This window comes from Mustelus asterias, chromosome 6, assembly GCF_964213995.1.
Source record: "Mustelus asterias chromosome 6, sMusAst1.hap1.1, whole genome shotgun sequence".
NCBI lineage: Eukaryota > Metazoa > Chordata > Chondrichthyes > Carcharhiniformes > Triakidae > Mustelus > Mustelus asterias.
The window spans coordinates 85,733,883-85,755,722 of record NC_135806.1 but is presented as its reverse complement, the minus strand read 5'-3'; the positions used below and the strand labels follow the sequence as shown (position 1 = coordinate 85,755,722).

General features: G+C 39.5%; 1 protein-coding gene across 1 annotated transcript in view; it reads left to right on the top strand.

Moving 5' to 3' along the window:
* The window catches only part of wdr36 (WD repeat domain 36), a 103,935-nt gene that overhangs the window by 67,572 nt on the left and 14,523 nt on the right, over positions 1–21,840 (top strand). The window contains exons 14-22 of the mRNA XM_078214675.1: positions 767–932; positions 7,559–7,667; positions 9,388–9,467; positions 13,075–13,182; positions 16,887–16,984; positions 17,226–17,371; positions 17,851–17,970; positions 18,587–18,668; positions 19,128–19,315. Coding sequence (XP_078070801.1) covers positions 767–932; positions 7,559–7,667; positions 9,388–9,467; positions 13,075–13,182; positions 16,887–16,984; positions 17,226–17,371; positions 17,851–17,970; positions 18,587–18,668; positions 19,128–19,315 — 1,097 coding nt within the window. The remainder of the gene's footprint in view (positions 1–766; positions 933–7,558; positions 7,668–9,387; positions 9,468–13,074; positions 13,183–16,886; positions 16,985–17,225; positions 17,372–17,850; positions 17,971–18,586; positions 18,669–19,127; positions 19,316–21,840) is intronic.

Sequence of the window (21,840 nt, the reverse complement as noted above, 5' to 3'; positions counted from 1 at the left end):
CTCGGTAATTTATGTCCTTTTTTTTCCATCTTCCTCTTATGGAAATTTAGTTCCATGAAAACTGATATTGATCTTGTTCAAGTGAATATTCTTCATGCGTGAACCCAGATTGGTGGATTCAATTTTTCAGCATCATCATAAAACCTGATTTTTCCCCTACATAGATTCTTATGTGTGCATTTCCAGCAGGGTATTATTGAAAATGACACCAAGTATGACTCCTGTTTTTTTGTTCCTGCTCCTTTATCCTCTCTTTAGCGCTAGAAAAAAAACAAGCTAATTGCGGGCTAGGGGGTGAAACCAAGGAGCCTATTGATGTGTCTTAACACAACACATGGAGCATTGATTTATTGAACTATTGTGACAGTCCTTGGTGAAATTGAAGTTGCATTTGCACCTTATCTGAAAGTGCTTTGGTAAATTACTTGGAAATGCAGTGACTTGTTGTATTGACAAACACCGTAGTTATTGTGTGTCCATCTGCCTGCACCCCCTTTCCCCCTGCACATTGTGATAATTGATATGTTTCTAATGGTGTTGACTGAGCAAGAAACTTTGCAAAGAATATTCAGAGAAGTAGAATGGTGAATGAGGCCATGGTTTAAATTCTCATCTGGAGGATGGTACATTCAGCAATACTGCAGTCCCACGTGGCATTGTCTTATAATTTGCTAGATTTAGGCACGGGAAATTATTTCAGTTTAAATAATTGAAAACATGGCTCTGGTCAATATACTAATTATGATTATTTACTTAATTTTCTAAGCTCATGAAGGCCAAATCCGAGGGGTTGCTGTTGATGGACTGAATCAGCTCACAATTACTGCTGGTGGAGACAAAATGATCAAGTTTTGGAAGTTTAAATCAAAGGAATTGATGTATACCACAACACTAGATGCATCACCAGCTAGCATTTTGCTACATAGAGACAGGTGGGAAATGTTGTGAAATAGTCTTTTTAAATTGAAGTTTTGCATTCTTGCTGTTTGGAATGGTTTTATACATAGAGGGCGGCATAGTAGCATAGTGGTTAGCACTGCTGCTTCACAGCTCCAGGGGCCTGGGTTCGATTCCCGGCTCGGGTCACTGTCTGTGCGGAATTTGCACATTCTCCCCGTGTCTGTGTGGGTTTCCTCAGGGTGCTCCGGTTTCTTCCCACAGTCCAAAGATGTGCGGGTTAGGTTGATTGGCCAAGCTAAATTGCCCCTTAGTGTCCCGGGATGTGTAGATTAGAGGGATTAGTGGGTAAATATGAGGATTAGAGGGATTAGCAGGTAAATATGTAGGGATACGGGGATAAGGCCTGGGTGGGATTGTTGTCTGTGCAGACTTGATGGGCCGAATGGCCTCTTTCTGCACTGTAGGGTTTCTATGGTAGAGTCATGGAGTCATAGAGGTTTACAGCATGGAAACAGGCCCTTTGGCCCAACTTGTCCATGCCGCCCTTTTTTTTAATTCCCTAAACTAATCCCAATTGCCTGCATTTGGCCCATATCCCGCTATACCCATTTTACCCTTGTAACTATCTAAATGCTTTTTAAAAGACAACATTGTACCCGCCTCTACTACTACCTCTGGCAGCTTGTTTCAGACACTCACCACCACCCTCTGTGAAAAAATTGCTCCTCTGGACTCTTTTGTATCTCTCCCCTTTCACTTTAAACCTATGTCCTCTAGTTTTAGACTCCCCTACTTTTGGGAAAAGCTATTGACTAGCTGATCTGTGCCCCTCCTCTTGACATGCATGTCCAAGTGCTTTTATGAGCAGAAATGACATGAAATTGAAAAGTCATATTTAGCACAGACTTCAATGATTTTATAATTGTTGTTGATATAAAATCATGCTACAAAAGTGAAGGATAAAACTATACTTTTGATTAACTTCTGTTGGGAATGACCGATCATATACTTGCTTACAAAGTGTGTATGTATTATCCAAATGGCAGTTATGACATCCACACATCCTAAATAGTTGCTACTGTTGCTCCTGACAGCTTTGTAGAATCACCAGTTAGCCTGGAAATTTCTGAATTACCATAGCAATGGTATTATAGATGCTAACAGATAAGCATGTGCGTTAAGGATCTGCACAGCCTCTCCTAAGATGTAGGATAGTAGTGGAGTCCGTTGCCACCTGAGAAGTTTTCAGCTCATTATGAGCAGCCTGGAAAAAATGGCAGTAGCAGGCACACCTGCAAACTTTCATACAGGCTCAGTTGACTCTCAGGCATTTAAGGATTGTTCTAATTCTGTAAGGTACTTCTATCATTGATCACTGGTGGCCAGAATCTGTTTCTCTACTGGCATAGCTGGTGTGGATGCCTCAGATGTAGCTTGCATTACAGAAGCAGCATCCTGCCTTAGCCTTCATCTGTGCAGGACCAGACCAAAGTCCATGATTGAGTTCGCCTGGTTCAAGAACTTTGAGGCCCTGATAGAAGATCCATCTTAAGTATAAAGTTTTATTAGTGTCACAAGTAGGCTTACATTAACACTGCAATGAAGTTACTGTGAAAATCCCCCAGCCGCCACAATCTGCCACCTGTTCGGGTACACTGAGGGAGAATTTAGCATGGCCAATGCACCTAACCAGCACGTCTTTCGGACTATGGGAGGAAACTGGAGCACCAGAGGAAACTCACGCTGACACAGGAAGAACGTGCAGACTCCTCACAGACAGTGACCCAAGCCAGGAATCGAACCTGGGTCCCTGGTGCTGTGAGGCAGCAGTGCCAACCACTATGCCACCTTCATCTCAAGAACTCATAATATTTTGCAGCTGCTGTCTACATTTCACGCATAGAATTATGTGGAAATAACAAAACTGAAATAAACCGTTCAGCTCGACAGTAGTCATAGTTCCATGTGCCCATTATTAAATATGGCAGTGCTCCCTACTTCAATCACTAACTTACAACTCTGTTAAAAAAGGGGAAAAAAATTCTCCTGCTCTGTGTTCTCATCCTAGACTTTTGAGTATTGGAAACTACTTTGTTCTCTGTCTCATCCTCTCATAATTTTAAATGCATATCAAATCACCAAGTAGTTTTCTCTGCACTGATGAAGGAAATCCTAGTTTTTCCCATCTCTCTTGTGTAATCTGAATTCCCTCTGTTCATGCACCTTTGTGTTTAGATTTCTTGGTCCCTCTCCTTTGCTGTTTTTCACTTAGCCATGCTATCTTTCATTCCTCACCTTCTCCTACTACCGCCATTTCCTAGTCCAGGGGTCAGCAACCTTAATAACAAAAAAAACCACACAATGTCATGCTGTTACTCAAATGCCAATACAATGCAAACAAGGCAAATACTTTTCAGGAAAGGTAGTGTGTTTTTTAGTAAAATGCCTCCCGGGGTTTGATTTTTTTTTGAGCTGTTGGCGAATTTCCCATTGCCAGCCAAATTTGGGTGAATGTAAATGAATTATTGCATTCATTTTGAAATCTCGATTTTACTCCTCTGTGTAATCATTTCAACCTATCTAATTATGTCAGTCCTTTTCAAATTAAATACATACTCTAATCAGTTTTTAAAAATTGTCTGTTGATCTTAATATTCTGCACAAATACTACTGATGAATGTCATAACCGTAATTAAATTTTCTTTGTAGCAAAACGACCTCAAAATAAGGGTCACAGTTCATTTTTCAGTATATGCTTCTCTGCTTGAAAGGGACTTGTGATCAGCTACCGGGTGATACATTGGCCAATGTCGCAAGATGTCATTTTGCTTGGCAAAACAGTGCAATTCTAACTTATATAATTTTTAATAGAATTTTATTGGGCAGAATTTAACAGCACAGTTGCAGGCACATGATGCTCCCAATGTGCTGTGAAACAAAGCATGATGACATCAGGAGGAATTCCTGACTCTATCGCATCGCATCACAATGTTTTCCGGGGCAGATATTGCTGAATGTTGGCATCCCACCTTGCATCAATTAAAGGAGTGACTCATCCAATTAGAAAGGCAATGCACTGTTATTTTTAAGCCGGCCCTGTGTTTTAACAGTCAGCTGGATGGGCAAGCAGCGAATTAATGATTCAGACTTTCTAAATCCAGAGCGGGATGGAAGGCAAGGGTGAGCAAAGTGTGTGGCACCACCTGCCTTGGTGGGATTCAAACTGGGTCCCCAGAGCATTATCATGGATTTCTGAATTATTAGTCCAGTGACAATAACACTACGCCACTGCCTCCCCCTATTCAACAGTTCATCTAGGTATCGGAACAATATAACAGTGTGGATAAAGGTAGGCAAAGTGGGACAGGAAGAAACAGAGTGTAACAAAAATGTACATCAACAAATAAGGTAATTGTAGGGAATAGAAGCAAAAAAAAATGAAATTAAGGATTTTTTTATCTGAATGCACAAAACATCTGCAATAAGAACTCGCAGAACAAATAGAGGTAAATGATTTAGATCTAATCACCATTATAGAGACATGATTGCAAAGAATTCAAAGTTGGTAAATAAATATTCCAGGTACACAATATTTCGGAAAGAGAAACAATGGCAAAGGAGGAGGGATATCCCTGAGTGTAATTGGCTGACATAAGGATTTTGGTGAGTGAGGATCTGCCTCAGAAGATCATGAAGTTGAATCTGTATGGATGGAAATTTGGAATAGCAAGAGTCAGAAAACGTTGGTGGGACTAGTTGCTAGATTCCCTAACAGTAGTTTAACCATTGGACAGAGCAATTAAACAAGAATTATTGGAGTTTGCAACGAAGGTAATGGAATAATCATGGGAAACTTTATTCTCCAAATAGACTGGGATAATCAAATTAGCAGGAGTGGTCTAGAAATGAATTTACAGAATGTTTTTGTGGCAGTTTCCTGGAGCAATATGTTATGGAACCGACTAAGGATAACGCATTCTTAGATCTAGTACCGTGCAATGAAGCAAGAGTTAATTGGTTATGTCATGACAAAGGACTGTGAAATAATGATCATGATACCATTGAATTCCATGTTGCGTTTAAAAGTGACATACTCCAATCACAAACCAGAATCTTAACAAAGCCAATTACATAACAAGAAGAGAGAACAGGGCAGGTTTATTGGATAAATAGACCTAAAGATATGGAGGTAAATGGGTAGTGAAAAACATTTAAAGAAACAAAGGGAAAAAAGAGAACATGAGCAAGCTGACCAGATATACAAAAAACAGATTGTAAGAGCATTTATAGCTACATAAAAATAAAGAAGGTAGCTGAACTAAAATAAAAGTAAAATTAGAAGCAGGGACAGGAGGCATTGTCATGGGGAATGATGAAATGGCAGAGGCATTGCCTCTGTCATCGCAGTAGAGTACACAAGTTTCATACTGTAAATTGACAGTAACCTAGGGCTAAAACAAGTGAGCAAATTGAGAAAATTAATATCAGCAGAGAAAATGTTTTGAGGAAACTTAAGAGACTAAAATCCGACTACGGCTGGAGACCTAATGGCCTATACCATGGGATTCCAAAAGAGATAACTGCAGAGTTAGTGGATACACTGTCAATGATTTTCCAAAATTCTTTGAGTTTGGAAAATGGAAGAATGGATGTTGGCAAACGTTGCGCTGCTTTTCAAGGGGGCAGAGAACAAATTGTAACTAAAGGCCAGTTCGCCTAATGTTAGTTTTTTTGAAAATTCTGGAATTTGTTATTAAGGAAGTCTTAATGCACTTTTAAAAAAAACATAGTATGATTAGAACATATCAGCATAGTTTTACTGAGGGGAAATCTTGTTAGACAAACTTATTTGAGTTTTTTGAGGATGTATGTAAAAGGATAGATAGAGGGGAACAAGTAGATGTAGTGTACATTGATTTCCAAAAGATAAATGTTTGTTAGGTTCCTCACAAAAGGTTAATAAGAAAGATAAAGTCACATGGAGCTGGAAAGTAATATATCAGCATGAGAGTTGATTTACGGATAGAAAGCAGAGAGTGGACATAAACAGGGCTTTTTCACGTTGGCAGGCAGTGAATGGAACAGGGCCACAAGGATCAGTGCTGGGGCCTCAGCTATTTGTAATTTATATTAATGGCTTAGCTGAACAGACAGAGACTAATTACCTTACGTTTGCTGATGATACCAAACTAGGTGGAAAAATGAGCTGTGGGAGGATACGAGAGGTTACAAAGAGATATAAATATATTAAATGAGTGGGCAACAAATGGCAGATGGAGTATAATGTAGGAAAGTGTGAAGTTATTCACTTCAGTTGCACAAATAGAAAAGCAGAATATTTTTTATAAGATGTGAAATTTGTTAGTGTTGATGTTCAGAGAGATTTGGGTGCGTTCATAAAGGACTGCAGAAAGTTACCATACAGGATCAACCAGCAATTGGAAAGGCAAATGGCCTTTACTGGAAGTGGATTGGAATACAGGAATAAACAAGCCTTGCTACAATTGCACAGGGTTTTGGTGAGATCACATCTGCAATACTGTGCAGTTTTGGTCTCCAAGCCCAAGATCAGCCATGAATGCATTGGATGGCGGAACAGACTCAACAGACCATGTGGTGGTCTTTATTTGTTATGTTCTTCTGATCAGATTAAGAGAGAAAAAAGACAGAGGATGTTAGAAAAAAAAATGTTGATACTTGAAACCTCAGTGAATCATTTACAACTTGCAGGGCAGAGATTCCACCTTTTCAAGTTCTTTTTCTAGGCCGGAGAGATTAAGTGGCATTATAGGAACAAATCTCATGGGGAAAAAAGGCCCTTACTAAGTACCAGCCCTAACTTTCTGCAACGAGTTTCGTTTGTTCTAAAAACGGAAATACTGCAATTTCTTAAAACTCACGGATGTCGGTGATGAGCTCACCTTTGAGGCTAACAGTGGTGGAGCAATTTATTGAAATGAGATCAGATGGGTGAAGGGGTCAATGGGACATCCAGACCAAATCACCTAGCAATTTGTGAGGATTTGTAATTCGTGATGTAACTTTCTGGCTACAAATTTCCAGGTTCTTCGCACACTTTTATCAGGGTGTGTAGATTAAAATTGCTGTTGTGTTGTTAACAAATACTGGGCCAATGTCCCTCCATGAAAGAAAAAACCCAACTAATGATTTGAGTATCGTATCTCCATGATTAATTTCAAAGCTAAGAATAGCTGTATATATCTTTTAAACATAAGTTACAAGTCAGGATCAATAATTGACAAGACCAAAAAACACGATTTAGAATTTAGTTCATCATCTTGCCTTGATACAAAGCCTAAGAACCCACCTCACATGAATGAACTAAACTCCTATATTTACTCAGGGTAATTTTAATATTGTATTTTTTTAAATGCACAGACAGCAGTGCTTTAGGGTAACTTAGAATTGCAGGATCACAGATCTATCATTACTGCATTTTACCGTTGGATGCGCTGTTTGGTAAGGTTACACATCTATTAGTAGTCAAGAATTTTTGTGTAAAAAGCCATAATATCTCAAGTTCCGAATGTGCTTTTCATTCTGTTTATAAGAATTCTAGATTTCATTATGGCACAAAATGTTACTATTTTCACAAATTACCCCATAGAAATTAATGCATCTATATAATTTTCACCAGTGGCATGTTGGCTGTTGCTGTGGATGACTTCAGGATAGCAATCCTGGACAGTGAAACAAGAAAATTTGTGAGGCGATTCACTGGACATCAGAATCAAATAAATGATATGGTATGATATTTTGTACAAGAAATGCTATACTTGGTCCTTGCTACAAGAATATTGTCTAGCATTGAGAGGTTCGTTTATGTCTTGAAGTATTTTGGTCCTGTTTATCAAGCAAATGCTTACTTTGAATTTGACTGATACAGTATTGCACTGGAGGGTCTGAAGACTAATGCAATTATTTTGCCAGTTATGTTTTGCTTGTGGATGTATGCAACTGCAGCTTATTAGGGAAATAGCTGGCGTCCGACATTTAATAGTCTTAAAAGAATCCACATAGAGTGTAAATGCACCCTTGTGCTTTACTCTTTCAGGATTCCTTTAGTATTTCAGCAATAAAGTTTAATAATTAAGGTAGAACTGAAAAATTGATCCAGTACTTTCATTTGAAATTTTAAAAACCCTGAATCAAACCTAATGCCCCAAATTAATGGATAATACTGAAACATTAATAAGCAGTTCATTGGAATGGGGGAATCACAATCAATGCTCTATTTTGCTTGCAACTTACTAAGGAAAGCACAGGAGATGCAATGCTTACCACTTCACTTCCAGTTTTTGAAATGTCCAGCACATAAGTTCTTCCCGGTGCAATTCAATTGTTCCAATTGGTATTCTGTATTTGCTGCTCACAATACAGCCTCCTGTATAATGGGAGGGTAATCATAGATTGGATGATTGCTTTGATGAACATCTTTGTTCAGTCCACAAGCATTATCCTGAGATTCCAGTTGCTTGCAACTTTGATTCTCCATCGCATCTGCCATCTCCAGTGATGTCCAACACAAACCTGAGGAGCAGAACCTTATGCTACTGTTGGGCATTTTACCACCTTCCAGACTAACCATGAGTCTAACAACTTCAGATTTTAACCACCACTGCCATTGCTGTGGGCAGATGCTAATAAAGTAGGATAACTGCGCCAGAACCACTGGGCGTGAAGAAAGTTTGTTCAATGGGATTGTGCTTAGGCTGGGGATTCTGTATTGATACATGGTTGGTGGGGTGGTCTACACTCTTAGGTTAACCTACCCACATAATTAGCAAATTTTCTTTTACTTACCTTCCCCTCTGCTATTCGGTTGTAACAATTTACACTGCTGGACCTATCTCTTGTTTTTTTACTTGTCCCCTTCCCATCCCTTTTGTAATTTAATTTTCCCTGTGCTCCATCTTAATCGCAGACAGTTTTGTTCTTTCCCTTTTCCCTGGCTTTGTACCTTGCTTAAAGACTATTAAATCTCTAACTTCTACCAAATCTGGGAAAAAGTTATTAAACTGAAATATTGGTGGGAATTTTACACACCTTTTGGAGGCAAAGTGAGGGGTGTGAGTTGGGTCCACACCCGTGGCATCCCTTTGGGAACTGCCTGTTGCACTGTAGACACTAGAGAGTTGCTGGCAGCCCTGAGTTGGGGCTTTCTCTCCAATGGTGGAGGTCCTATGTTGAGCCAAGAGCCAGGGAGATCCGAGAGGCAAGCTCTCCCTTAACTTTTCAGCTATGGGGTGGGGCCACCACCGCCATATGAAATTCTAACAATTAGAGCTGCCTCTCTCAATAGACAAGTTGACAAGTATTTACCAGCGTTTATAAGTTGTAGCTCTATTTAAAACTAATAAAGGCGCTTTAAAAAAGGTAGACTATCGACAATATAACGCCAACTATTGAATGAAACTCTATATCCTAGAACTACGACCTATAAACTTTTTTCTTTTTTCTTTGAAGACTTTTAGTCCAGATGGTCGTTGGCTGATTTCTGCTTCAATGGACTGTACCGTTAGGACCTGGGATCTTCCATCAGGGTGGTAAGTTGAAATAAAAGGCCACACGCTCATAATGTTGGAAGAGATTCTGCTTCTACTTTATGCTCTTGTGCTATAAACCGTTAATTATGGCATAATGCTTTGCATTTATTTTAGTGAACCCACAAATCTGTTGTGGAGATATTCACAGACAAGACCTTGAAATAAAGAATTCAAGGGCAAAGAAGATATTAAAAATCACAAAAGGCAACTTATTGGTTAAATTTATTATTTTATTGTGAAATACATAAATGTTGAAACCTAATATTAGACATCGATGTTCAATCACGAATAACAAAAAGAAAATATATTTTTAAAGAATTGCATGTCATTTGAACAATTACTCAACTAATCATGGTGGGCAACTATTTACATTGGAAATTCATATCATAATTTATATTGGTAGTTTGTGTTAAATATTGGCACAAGTGTGTGGCCACATATTGTGACAAAAGGTAAAGTTTATGATTAGTTAGTGTGTGTGCAAGTACAAGATTTGTTTTAATTTATAGTAACTATTTCTGTCTGTGTCTGTCAAAATTTACAACTGAAAATATCTATGTAAACTTTTATAACAGATAAACTCTTCCTAACCTTTTAAAACCATAGAATCTCTAGAGTGCAGAAGGCAGCCATTCGGCCCGTCGAGTCTGCACCTACTCTCTGAAAGAGCAACTTATCCAGGCCCACACCCTCGCCATCCAACGCCTGTAACTCCACGTATTTACCATGACCAATCCACCTAACCTGCACTTCTTTGGACATTTGTAATAAGGGGAAATATGTAAACACACCGACATTTTAAAACCTGAAAACCCTGTATAAACAGGTGTTAATATGAGACACAGGCAGTGAAAGATAATGGCTGGTGATGGTGGTAGAGATGTACTCCCAGAGACCAAGCCCCCTGTGAAGCTCAAGTCCGCTTCACTAACACATGTTGGTGAAATACCAAATATCTACCTCCAACTGATAGTATTTTGCTTTTCATCCAGTTCTGTATTCTCAGCTTCAGTAGTACCGGGTGTTGCAGTATTATCCATATATAACGTATTAATTTCTGTATGTAACATGTTAGTATGGCAAAACAAATGCCGATCTGTTCAGTTCCCTCAGAAACTTTGGATTTTAGGTACTGATTCCATTCCTGGCCTTGTTTGCTGAACCTGATGGTATTTTAGTCTCAAGTTGAGTTTAAAAACTCACATCAGATTCATTGCAATCTCTCACCATAATTAAAATCACCAAGCACACCTTCCTGAGCTCAATATTCACTTTTATCTGGCCATCAGTCTACATAAACGCCAGATAATTCAGGAATTTTCTGCTTGTGTCATCTTTGATCTTACAGACCACCATTGACTCCTCATACTCAATTCATCTACTTTATTTGCCTCCCAATTTTCAAATCCCTCCATTATCTAGCTCCAACATACCTGCACCCCACTGACAGACCGTTTCTGCCTTCTCCCCTCATCAAAGGAAGAGCCTAAAGGCGCTCTGAAGCAATATGCTACAGAAATCTCTCTCCCATCTTGCCACTTCTCTCCCTGTCTTCATAACTTTCCTCAAAAGCTAGGTCTTTGGCACACTTTAGGGCCATTGTTTTCTTTATTACTGTTATTTTGCATATTATATTAAATTTGATGAATGCCCATCCCTGATTCAATATCAGTTGCTTTGGACATCTGCATACTGACCTCTTCCTCTATCGGGTGCGAAGTAATTATTCAGAAGTTGCCATTTTCACCTAGTCATTATCAATTTTCAAGGAGCCCACATTATTTCTGACCAAATATCGGTTTTGATATCTGTTGCAAGTTTGTTTTCATACTTTATTTAGCTCTTGCCATCTGTTCTGTTGCCTTTGCTGTTCTTTGTAATTCCCAATTGCCAGGATCTGTGCAGTTTCTTGCATTTTAGTATGCTTTTTGGTTTAATTCAGTGTAATCCCTTACCACTTTATTTGTCCATGACTGTCATTTTTGGCAAGTAGAGATCTCACTCCTTCAAGAAATCACCTTGAATTCTTCTTTTTGACACTTCCCATTGATCATCTGTCATTTTGCTAATTAACATATTGCCCACTTTACTGTGGACAGTTTCTGCTGCATCCCATTAATGTCAACCTTACCTAAATCTAATGTCTTAGTAGTTGCTGCACATTTCTCCCATTCAACACTATGCTGAACTTGATGGCATTACAAAAAGAAAGACTTACTATCCTATTGTGCCTTTCACAACCACCAGATGTCTCAAACTCTTTTATAGCCAATCAAGTATTTTCGAGGTGTCACTGTTGTAATGTAGGAAATGCAGCTGCCAATTTGCGCGCAGTGAGGTCCCAAGAACTAATACAATAACGACCAGATAATCTGGTGTTCATTGATGGATAGATAATTGCCAGGACACATCTGGAGTATTCTGTGTGCTTTTGGTCTCCTTATCTAAGAAAGGATATATTTGCCATAGAAGGAATGCAGAAAGGTTCACTAGGCTGACTTCTGAGATGGCAAGATTGTTGTATGAGGAGAGATTGGGTCGACTAGGCTTGAATTCACTAGAAATTAGAGGAGATTTCATTGAAGCGTATAAAATTCTAACTAGACAGGGCAGTCTGAATGCAGGGATGTTGTTTCCTCTGGCTGGGTGTCTGGAACATGGTCTTGGGATGTAATATAGACCATTTAGGATGAGAAATTTCTTCACTCAGAGGGTGGGGAACATGTGGAGTTCTCGACCAAATAAAGCTGTGCAGGCCAAGTCACTGCACATATTTAAGAAAGAAATAGATTTCTAGACACTAAAGGCACCAAGGGGCATGGGGAGACAGTGGGAATGTGGTGTTGAGATAGAGGATCAGCTATGATTACATTGAATGATGGAGCAGGTACAACATGCCCGTTGGTCTTACTCCTGCTCCAATTTTCTATGTTTCTATGACTATGATAATATGCTAATTGCTCATTACTAAATCAAATACAACATGAACCCTTGTAGATTCCAGGACATGTTGCTGCAGAACACTATTCTGAACACGTTCAAGAAATTCACTACCTTTCTGATAAGTTACTCCTCTTGTCCCAATCTATGTGAAAGCTAGTAATATACTGCAGTAAAACCATTCTGCTTTGCCTCATGCTTGTCTCATCTTAGCATTTATGTAAATTACCACATCACAGCTGCTACCAGATGTACATGTACTCTACAGTCTTGATCCTTTTTTATTTCTTAATTCTACCTATAGTAAAGTCTCCTGCTTGATTATTTTTTATTATACCATCTCTTACCATTGAAATGTTCTTATCCTTGACTACGAAAGCTGCTCCTCCCCGTGTACAATTTTCCCAATGTTATCAGTTGATCTTATAGCCTGATATATTTGGTTCCCAATCCTCTCCATCCTACAGTCATGTCTCAGTCATGGTTACTTTGTCACACACTCCAGGTTGCATTGTGCTTGCTGTTCATTCAATGTGTTCCTTATATTCCTTGCATTTGACTTGAGCACCTTGGAGCACTTAAGTGGAAGGAGCTGTGAATGATTAGAATTAAATTGTTATTTTTAAAGTTTGTATTTGAAATTCTGTTTTTTTTTTTCTCCCCACAGCCTAATAGACTGCTTCTTGCTTAACTCGGCAGCTGTTAGTATCACCATGTCCCCCACTGGAGACTTCTTGGCTTCTGCTCATGTAGATGATTTGGGAATTTACCTTTGGTATGTGTAATTTTTACAAAATAAAATTATTGTATTAATTATTTCTTAATACATTTCTTCAAATCTATTTTCCAATGCAAAAGTGAAATGTTTAACTTTTTTCCAGTGATTGTTGATTGCATTCTCGTTGATCATTCATTCAAAGGTTACATGAGAGATTGTTAGTATTTTGAATGTTGTAAAGCACTTTCTGTATTAAAAAGCCCATTTAACTTCTTGCATAATGCCATTGTAAATAGGTATCAGTAGGCATAATTAGTAATTGAAATGGCTGCTGCCAGTGTACTCTAAGGAAAAAGAAAATGCAACATTATCAGCTCTCATAAGAGATATCTGAAACCAAACGAATTGCACAAAACACGGACATTACAATACAAATTTTCATTTGTATAGCACTGTTAAAGTAGTAAACAATGACCCAAGTTACTTCCCAGGAGCATTAAACAAAATTGACAGAGCCACAATGGATATCAGAATAGGTGACCAAAATTTGGTGCAAAAGGTGGTTTTAAAGATAAAGTGGAGATAGAAAAACAGAAAATAGAAATTAGAAAAGTTTACAGAGGATATTTCAGATCATTGAGCTGAGGCAGCTAAAGGCATGGCCAACGGTGGAGAGATTAAAATCAGAGATGCATTTGTCTTAGCAGCAGGAGTAGGCGGTTTGACTTCTTGAGCCTGCTCTGCCATTCAATAAGATCATGGCTGATCTGATTGTGGCTTCAACTCCACATTCTGCCCATCCATGATAATCTTTGCCTGCTTTGTTAGTGAAGAATCTATCCTCCGCTGCCTTAAAAATATACATTGACCCTGCCTCCATTGCTCTCAGGGGAAGAGAGTTCCAAAGAATCACAACCCACTAAAAGAAACAAATTCTTCTCACCTCCATTTTAATGAGAGCTCTTACTTTAAGCTGTGTCCCCTAGTTCTAGTCTCTTCCACAAGGAGAAGCATCCTGTCAGCATCCACCCTGCCAAGATTCATCTCCTCAGCATCTTATTTTTTTTATTATCATTTTATAGGCTGTGGGTGTCACTGGCTAAGCCCTTGAGAAGGTGGTGGTGCCTTCTTGAACTGCTGCAGTCCCTGTGGTGTAGGTATACCCACCATGCTGTTAGGCAGTTCCAGAATTTTAACCCAGCAGCAGTGAAGGAATGGTGATATATTTCCAAGTCAAGATGGTGCATGACTTGGAGGGGAACTTCAAGTGGTGGTGTTCCCATGTGTCTGTTGCCCTTGACTTTCTATACGATAGCAGTTGTGTGTTTTGAAGCTACTGTCCTAAGGAGCTTTGGTGAGTTCCTGCGGTTCATCTTGTAGATGGTGCACCCTGCTGCCACTGTTCATCACTGGTGGAGGGATTTAATGATTATGTAAGGGGTGCCAATCAAGCAAGCTGCTTTGTTCTGGAGGGTGTCTTGCTTTTTAAGTGTTGTTGGAGCTGCACTCATACAGGCAAGTGGAGAGAATTCCACCACACTCCTGACTTGTGTCCTGGAGATGGTGGACAGACTTTGGAAAGTCAGGCGGTGAATTACTTGCTGCATGATTTCTAGCCTCTGACCTGCTCTTATAGCCTTTTATTTGTATGGTGTGTCCAGTTCAGTTGCTGCTTTTTTTTTTCATAAAGATTACCTCTCAACCTTCTAAACTCCAATGGATAACCCAATCTTCTCTCATAAGAGATCTCTCTTCCCCTCCTGCCTGCCACCATCCCAAGTGTCGTTTGAACTGCTAACACCTTTGGAGGCTAGGGTTGGAGGAGTACAGAGATCTTGGAGGGTTGTGGGGCTTGAGGTTACTCAGAAAGGATGGGGTAAGGCCATAGAAGGTATACCCACCATGCTGTTAGGCAGTTAGGCAGTTCCAGAATTTTTAAATTTGAGATATTTCTGGGTCAGGTACCAATGTAGGTCAATGAGCACAGACATGATGGCTGCCTAGGACTAGATGGATCTGGACAGGAGAGCTCAGGTTCATGGAGGATGGGAGACTGGCCAGCAGAGCACTGGAATAGTCAAGTGCAGAGGAAGCAAAAGCATGGATGAAGATTTATCATCAGATGAATTGAAGCAGGGAAGATGGTACAAGTAGGTGCCTTTGTGATGCAGTGGATGTGTGGTTAGAAGCTCATATTGGGGTCAGGTGCAACCCAAGTTGGCGAGGAAATTGAGTTTGTGGTTGGGACTCAATACAATAGCTTCAGTCTTCCCAATATTCGTTGGAGCAAATTCTTGCTCTTCCAGGAGTGGATGGTGAACAGTATTGATAGTAGAGGTCGTGATGAGGTAGAACTGAGTGTTGTCAGCATATATGTGGAGCCTGACATATTTTCAGGTGATGTCGCCAAAGGTCAGCATGTGGATGAGAAATACGAGGGAGACCAAGCAAACATCTTGTGAAACTTCAGAGATAATAGAAAGAGAAGCCTTTGCAGGTCATTCTACGTCTACGCTTGGGTAGGTAACAATGGATCCAAGTATGTGCTGTCCCAACCAGCTGGACATTGGTCTCTTTCTATTCAACTATGTCAAAGGCTGCAGACAAGTGGAGGAGGTCAAGAAGCAATGATTTATTTTTGTCACAGATACACAAGATATGAACTGAGAGTTTGATCAGGACTCTCCAAGGTTATGACATGTTTCCCAAAATTTGGTACTCTTGCTATGACCTAACCGGTTATTTATAAAGGTTCACATAACTTCTTTGTTTTTGTGATCGATGCTATTATTTTTAAAGTCAGATATCCATTATGTATTTCATAGAATCCCTACAATGCAGAAGGAGGCCATTCGGCCCATCAGATCTGCACTGACTCTCCGACAGAGCATCTTACCCAGGCCGACTCCTTGCCATATCCCTATTACCCAACACATTTATCCCACTAATCCCCCTAACCTACACATCTCTGGACATTCCAATTAGCATGGCCAATCCTGCACATCTTTGGACTGTGGGAGGAAACAGGAGCACCCAGAGGAAACTCACGCAGATACAGGGAGAACATGCAAATTCCACATAAGCAGTCACCCAAGGCTGGAATCAAACCCGGGTCACTGGCACTATGAGGCAGCAGTGCTAACCACTGCTAACAACCTTCTTAAATTGTTTTACTGTCATCAAAGATTTGTTTGTGAGCCCTGAGGAGTCTCTGTTTCACCTTTCCTATTTTTGTCTTTCCAAAATGTATCATTTCACACTTCTCTGTCGTATGTCATTTGCCGATGTCAGAAGTCTATGTCCGCCTGACATCTACGACTATCCCCTTTTTAAACCATTTCAAAACTTTGTCCCCATTGCAAACTTTGAAAATTTGTTTGTGTTTCTTGTATCTTATGCATAGAATATCATGAAAAAAGCAGGAGGTTATAGTTGAAGACCCATTTGTGCTCTTAAGTTTGCTGCCATGTTTGTCAACAAAATAAAGATGTCTATACTTCAAAAGAAATTAATTCACTATGACACACTTTGAGACACCCTAAAAGATATGAAAATTCTCTTACAACTTCATATCATCATAATTGAGTAGGAATAGTAAGAGTCATAAATCAATGCACTGCCAAGGAATTTGAATTGGGAAAATATATGTTTCCTTTCAAAAAATAAGTGTTTGGATGGGGTTACCATGAAATGTATGCCAACAGCTATGATAATTGGAATGAGCAGCAAATTGTAATAAGCCCCTTTCTCCTTTTGTTTAGGTCCAATAAGACGCTGTATAATATTATTTCCCTTCGGCCACTGCCTGCTGATTATCAACCTTCTTTTGTAATGCTTCCTGGAGTGTGCCAGCAACAAGGTTTTTATTTTAAAACTGAACTTTCCAGAAATTGCATTTAAATTTTAGTTTTTCAGGCTGCTTAATATTGTATACATGTCAAGTTGATTATTTTGCTTTCTTTGGTTCTCTCTAAATGGAATATGCATTGCTCGTGCAAATTTAATTACACATTCTTTAATAATCTGCATGTTTTCTGTTAAGTTCATTACAGCTTTTTGCCATAGTTTTAAAGATATGAAAAGTGCTTGTTTTATTTTAGAGCTGGAGTCTTCAGACAATGAAGAGGAAGTAGAGGACCAGATGATAGAATATGATTCATCCGAACAGCTCGGAGAGCAGTTGGTAACACTCTCTTTGCTTCCAGAATCACGCTGGAAAAATCTCCTCAACCTTGATGTTATCAAGGTAGTAAATTGTGCTTTATGCTCTTGTAAACTAAATTTTCTTAACTGAGTACTTTTAGGATATTTATCGTGGTACATGAAATTAGCACATTTTTTTTAAAAAAGTCAAAATGGTTGTCAATATTTTGCTTTCTTTGCACAAAATATTGCTATTTATCCATATTCTGACAGGTGGTTTACGGTATGTGGTCTTGTTCACACGTTCTTGCTTTTAAGTGTTGGAAATTGCATACTGCCGAAATTTCTGTTGAATGTTGACGTGATTTTTGAATATTTATCAAATAACTTTACCATAAAGTCATACTTTTACTATCCGTAATTTATTTGAGACCTCGGGGATAGTTTTAATTGGCTACAAAGTTATATGTTGGCATCTTTAGTTTGATATATTTTAATAAAACTTATTTATCATTTTAAAATCACGCTTTGTACATCTCTTGTGTTCTGATCACTAATCTGTTTTGTTTGGCTGATCTACAGAAAAGAAATAAACCCAAGGAACCACCTAAAGTGCCCAAATCTGTTCCCTTCTTCATTCCAACTGTTCCTGGCCTTGTGCCTCACTTCGCTGCTGTGGAACAACAAACTGCTGAAGACCAGGTAGGAGGAAAACCAGTAATGTCTGATTTCTGCCCATGGCAATACTGACATTCATGCCAGGCCACATAAATGTGTTTTGAGCCTTTTGAAAGTTTATGACATTTATGTTGTTTTGTCTATTTGGTTTTCTTGGTTTGGAAATGTTACTGATGTGGGAGAGGAGTCAAAGGTAAAATTAGATGGCTCATAAAGATATACACCCAATTGGTTCTGTCATCATTAAATCTACCTTAATTACACCATGATAAAAGGAAAACAAGATATTTCCTTCAGAAGTTGTATCAAAAATGTAATTTGTTTGAATTGATGATGATGCAGTTATGTAATATATCTGATGTGGTACAATGGAGAATTCTTAAGAATAAATGTAATCTGAATGATGGTTCTCTACATGGATTCAGAAACTAATAAGCATCAAGACCTTTGTAACATGTTTCAAAATAGATGTGTATTCTAAATCTTGTTTCCAAGACTCAAAAAAGGCTGTTTCTTTATATTTGAATTCATTTCTATAATATTGAAAAATATAGATGTATAGTGTAAAGGAAGTTTTGAATTCAGTAATAGATGCTGAAATCTTGATTATTTCTACTGCATCTTTTTATTCTATTTTCAGTCAAAAGTGGTAAATCTGGGCATATTGGCACAGAAAACAGAATTGTATATGCAGCTGGAGGGTGCTCTAAACACCAACAATTGTAAGTAACTTGTACAGTTTTTTCCACTTTGAGTGTGCTTGATATCCCTTTTATTGATCAAAAATAATACTTCCAGTATTCTACATTTCTGCTAACTTTGGCCTATGCAAGTTTGGGGGAGGGGGTGGCGGGACACATTTCCATTTTTGCATGGGGGGGAAATGGAGACACACCTTGGGAAAGGAACAACCTGTTGATTGGGGGAGCAGCTGCTTGCAAAATCTTGAATTTAATTGCTTGTCTTACTGGCATTTTGAACTGTGGCTCTAGGGGCCACAAAGAGGAGTTTCGCAGGCCACAATGCTGCCCACATGCCACCAGTTGGATAAGCCTGGCTTGTGTCATATAAGAATAGTAAGTTGGTGGTTCTCTAGAAGGTCAAATCAGCATGAAACAATCAGATGCTTTGAAATTTTGTCTTGAATGTTATCAAAGGAAGTTATTTCTGGTTCCTTGCAGATGACCATGCAATTAAGCTTCTGAAAGGAATGGGACCATCGAATATTGACATTGAGCTGAGGGGCTTGGCCCCAGAAGGAGGTGGATCTGTGGATGTGATGTTGAGCTTTCTGAAAATGATCAGCTACATGCTTGATAGCAAACGAGAATTTGAGCTGACACAGGCCTACCTGGCATTGTACCTAAAGGTAATTGGGGTTTTCCAGTGAAAGCAAAAAAGTTAGTTTTTACTTTGCGTCCTCCACACACTAAAGAGTATAACCCATAATTTATTAGTAAGTAAAGTTGCCACAGTCCCAGATGACCATAGGCTGCTCTCCCCTTTGAGAGAGAGAGCTGACTGGTAATGATTTAACCTGAGGATCACCACACTTCAGGTGAGGGGCAAGGTTGAGAAGGCGAGGCCTTCATAAATAATCTCAGCCGATACGGGAATTGAACCTATGCTGTTGGCATTGCTCCACATCACAAACCAGCTGTCCAACCGACTGAGCTAACTGACTCTGGAAAGACACATGTTAAGAATGCACAATGAAGGGTCATGATGATGTTGCATAGAAAATAGAAGCAGGAGCGGACCATTCGGCCTTTAAGCCTGCTTCGCCATTCATTTTGATCATTGACTTATGGTCTTATTTCTCGAGGAATTAAGGGCTATGGGGAGAGCGCGGGTAAATGGAGTTGAAATCAACCATGATTGAATGGTGGAGTGGACTCGATGGGCCGAATGGCCTTACTTCCGCTCCTATGTCTTATGGTCTTATGGCTGATCATATTCAAAATCCTGATTTCTGCCCCCCCCCCCCCATGCCCTTTGATCCCTTATTCCCCAAGAGCTGTATCTCATTTCTTCTTGAAATCACGCAACATTTTGGTCTCAACTACTTTCTGTGGTAATGAATTCTACAGATTCACTGCTCTCTGGGTGAAGAAATTTCTCCTCACCTCAGTCCTCCAACTATGACACCTAGTTGCAATAGTTGGTTTACCGATCCCATTGTACATAAAAACCCCAGGATCTAAGCCTGCTTATTTCCTTCCAGAAAAAGTTCTTTGCTTTTCATATTAGGCCATTTATTGTCAAAAGCCAGCATGAAAGTTCCCAGCTTTTTAAGGAGTAGGTTCAGGTACATAGGCAGAGTTTTATTTTGTGTCGGAAGTATTTCATTTGAAGAATAATAATGACATATCCCAATAGATCATCTACCTTTTTATTCTGCAAATGTTCTAAAATTCTCCATTGTGATTTGTACATGTGTTTTTGTGATTCATACAATGGGAGATACAATTACTAGTTGGATATTGACTTTAAATCATTTGAATAACAGTGTAATTTAATGTAATGGAAAAAATTGTCACCCATGGGCCTAGCAAGATCAGCAGTAATACACAGATGACTGTGTTTTGGATGCATCACCTCTGCACAAGAATCATATTAAAATGAAAAGCAGTGATAAGAAATAGGAGCAGGAGAAGGCCGTTGGACCTCCTGATTTGATTTATTATTATCACATGTATCAGTGATAATAATCAATTAAAACATGCTACCGTGCAATTAAAACATGCTACCGTGCAAAGGGACCTGGGGGTCCTTGTGCATGAGACGCAAAAGCCCAGTCTGCAGGTACAACAGGTGATCAAGAAGGCAAATGGGATGTTGGCCTATATCGCGAGGGGGATAGAATATAAAAGCAGGGATGTCTTGATGCACCTGTACAGGGCATTGGTGAGGCCGCAGCTGGAATACTGTGTGCAGTATTGGTCCCCTTATATGAGGAAGGATATATTGGCATTGGAGGGAGTGCAGAGAAGGTTCACCAGGTTGATACCGGAGATGAGGGGTTTGGATTATGAGGAGAGGCTGAGGAGATTGGGTTTGTACTCGTTGGAGTTTAGAAGGATGAGGGGGGATCTTATGGAGACTTATAAGATAATGCGGGGGCTGGATAGGGTGGAGGCGGAGAGATTCTTTCCACTTAGTAAGGAAGATAAAACTAGAGGACATAGCCTCAAAATAAAGGGGGGTCGGTTTAAGACAGAGTTGAGGAGGAACTTCTTCTCCCAGAGGGTGGTGAATCTCTGGAATTCTCTGCCCACTGAGGTGGTGGAGGCTACCTCGCTGAATATGTTTAAAGTGCGGATGGATGGATTCCTGAGCGGTAAGGGAATTAAGGGTTATGGGGATCAGGCGGGTAAGTGGTACTGATCCACGTCAGATCAGCCATGATCTTATTGAATGGCGGGGCAGGCTCGAGGGGCTAGATGGCCTACTCCTGCTCCTATTTCTTATGTTCTTATCAGCATACAGTGAAAAGTATTATTTCTTGCATGCTATATAGACAAAGCATACCGTTCATAGAGAAGGAAACGAGAGTGCGCAGAATGTAGTGTTACAATCATAGCTAGGTGTAGCGAAAGATCAACTTAATGCAAGGTAGGTCCATTGAAAAATCTGACAGCAGCAGGGAAGAAGCTGTTCTTGAGTCAGTTGGTACGTGACCTCAGACTTTTGTATCTTCTTTTGAGCCTGTTCCAGTGAAAAGTATTATTTCTTGCATGCTATATAGACAAAGCATACCGTTCATAGAGAAGGAAACGAGAGTGCGCAGAATGTAGTGTTACAATCATAGCTAGGTGTAGAGAAAGATCAACTTAATGCAAGGTAGGTCCATTGAAAAATCTGACAGCAGCAGGGAAGAAGCTGTTCTTGAGT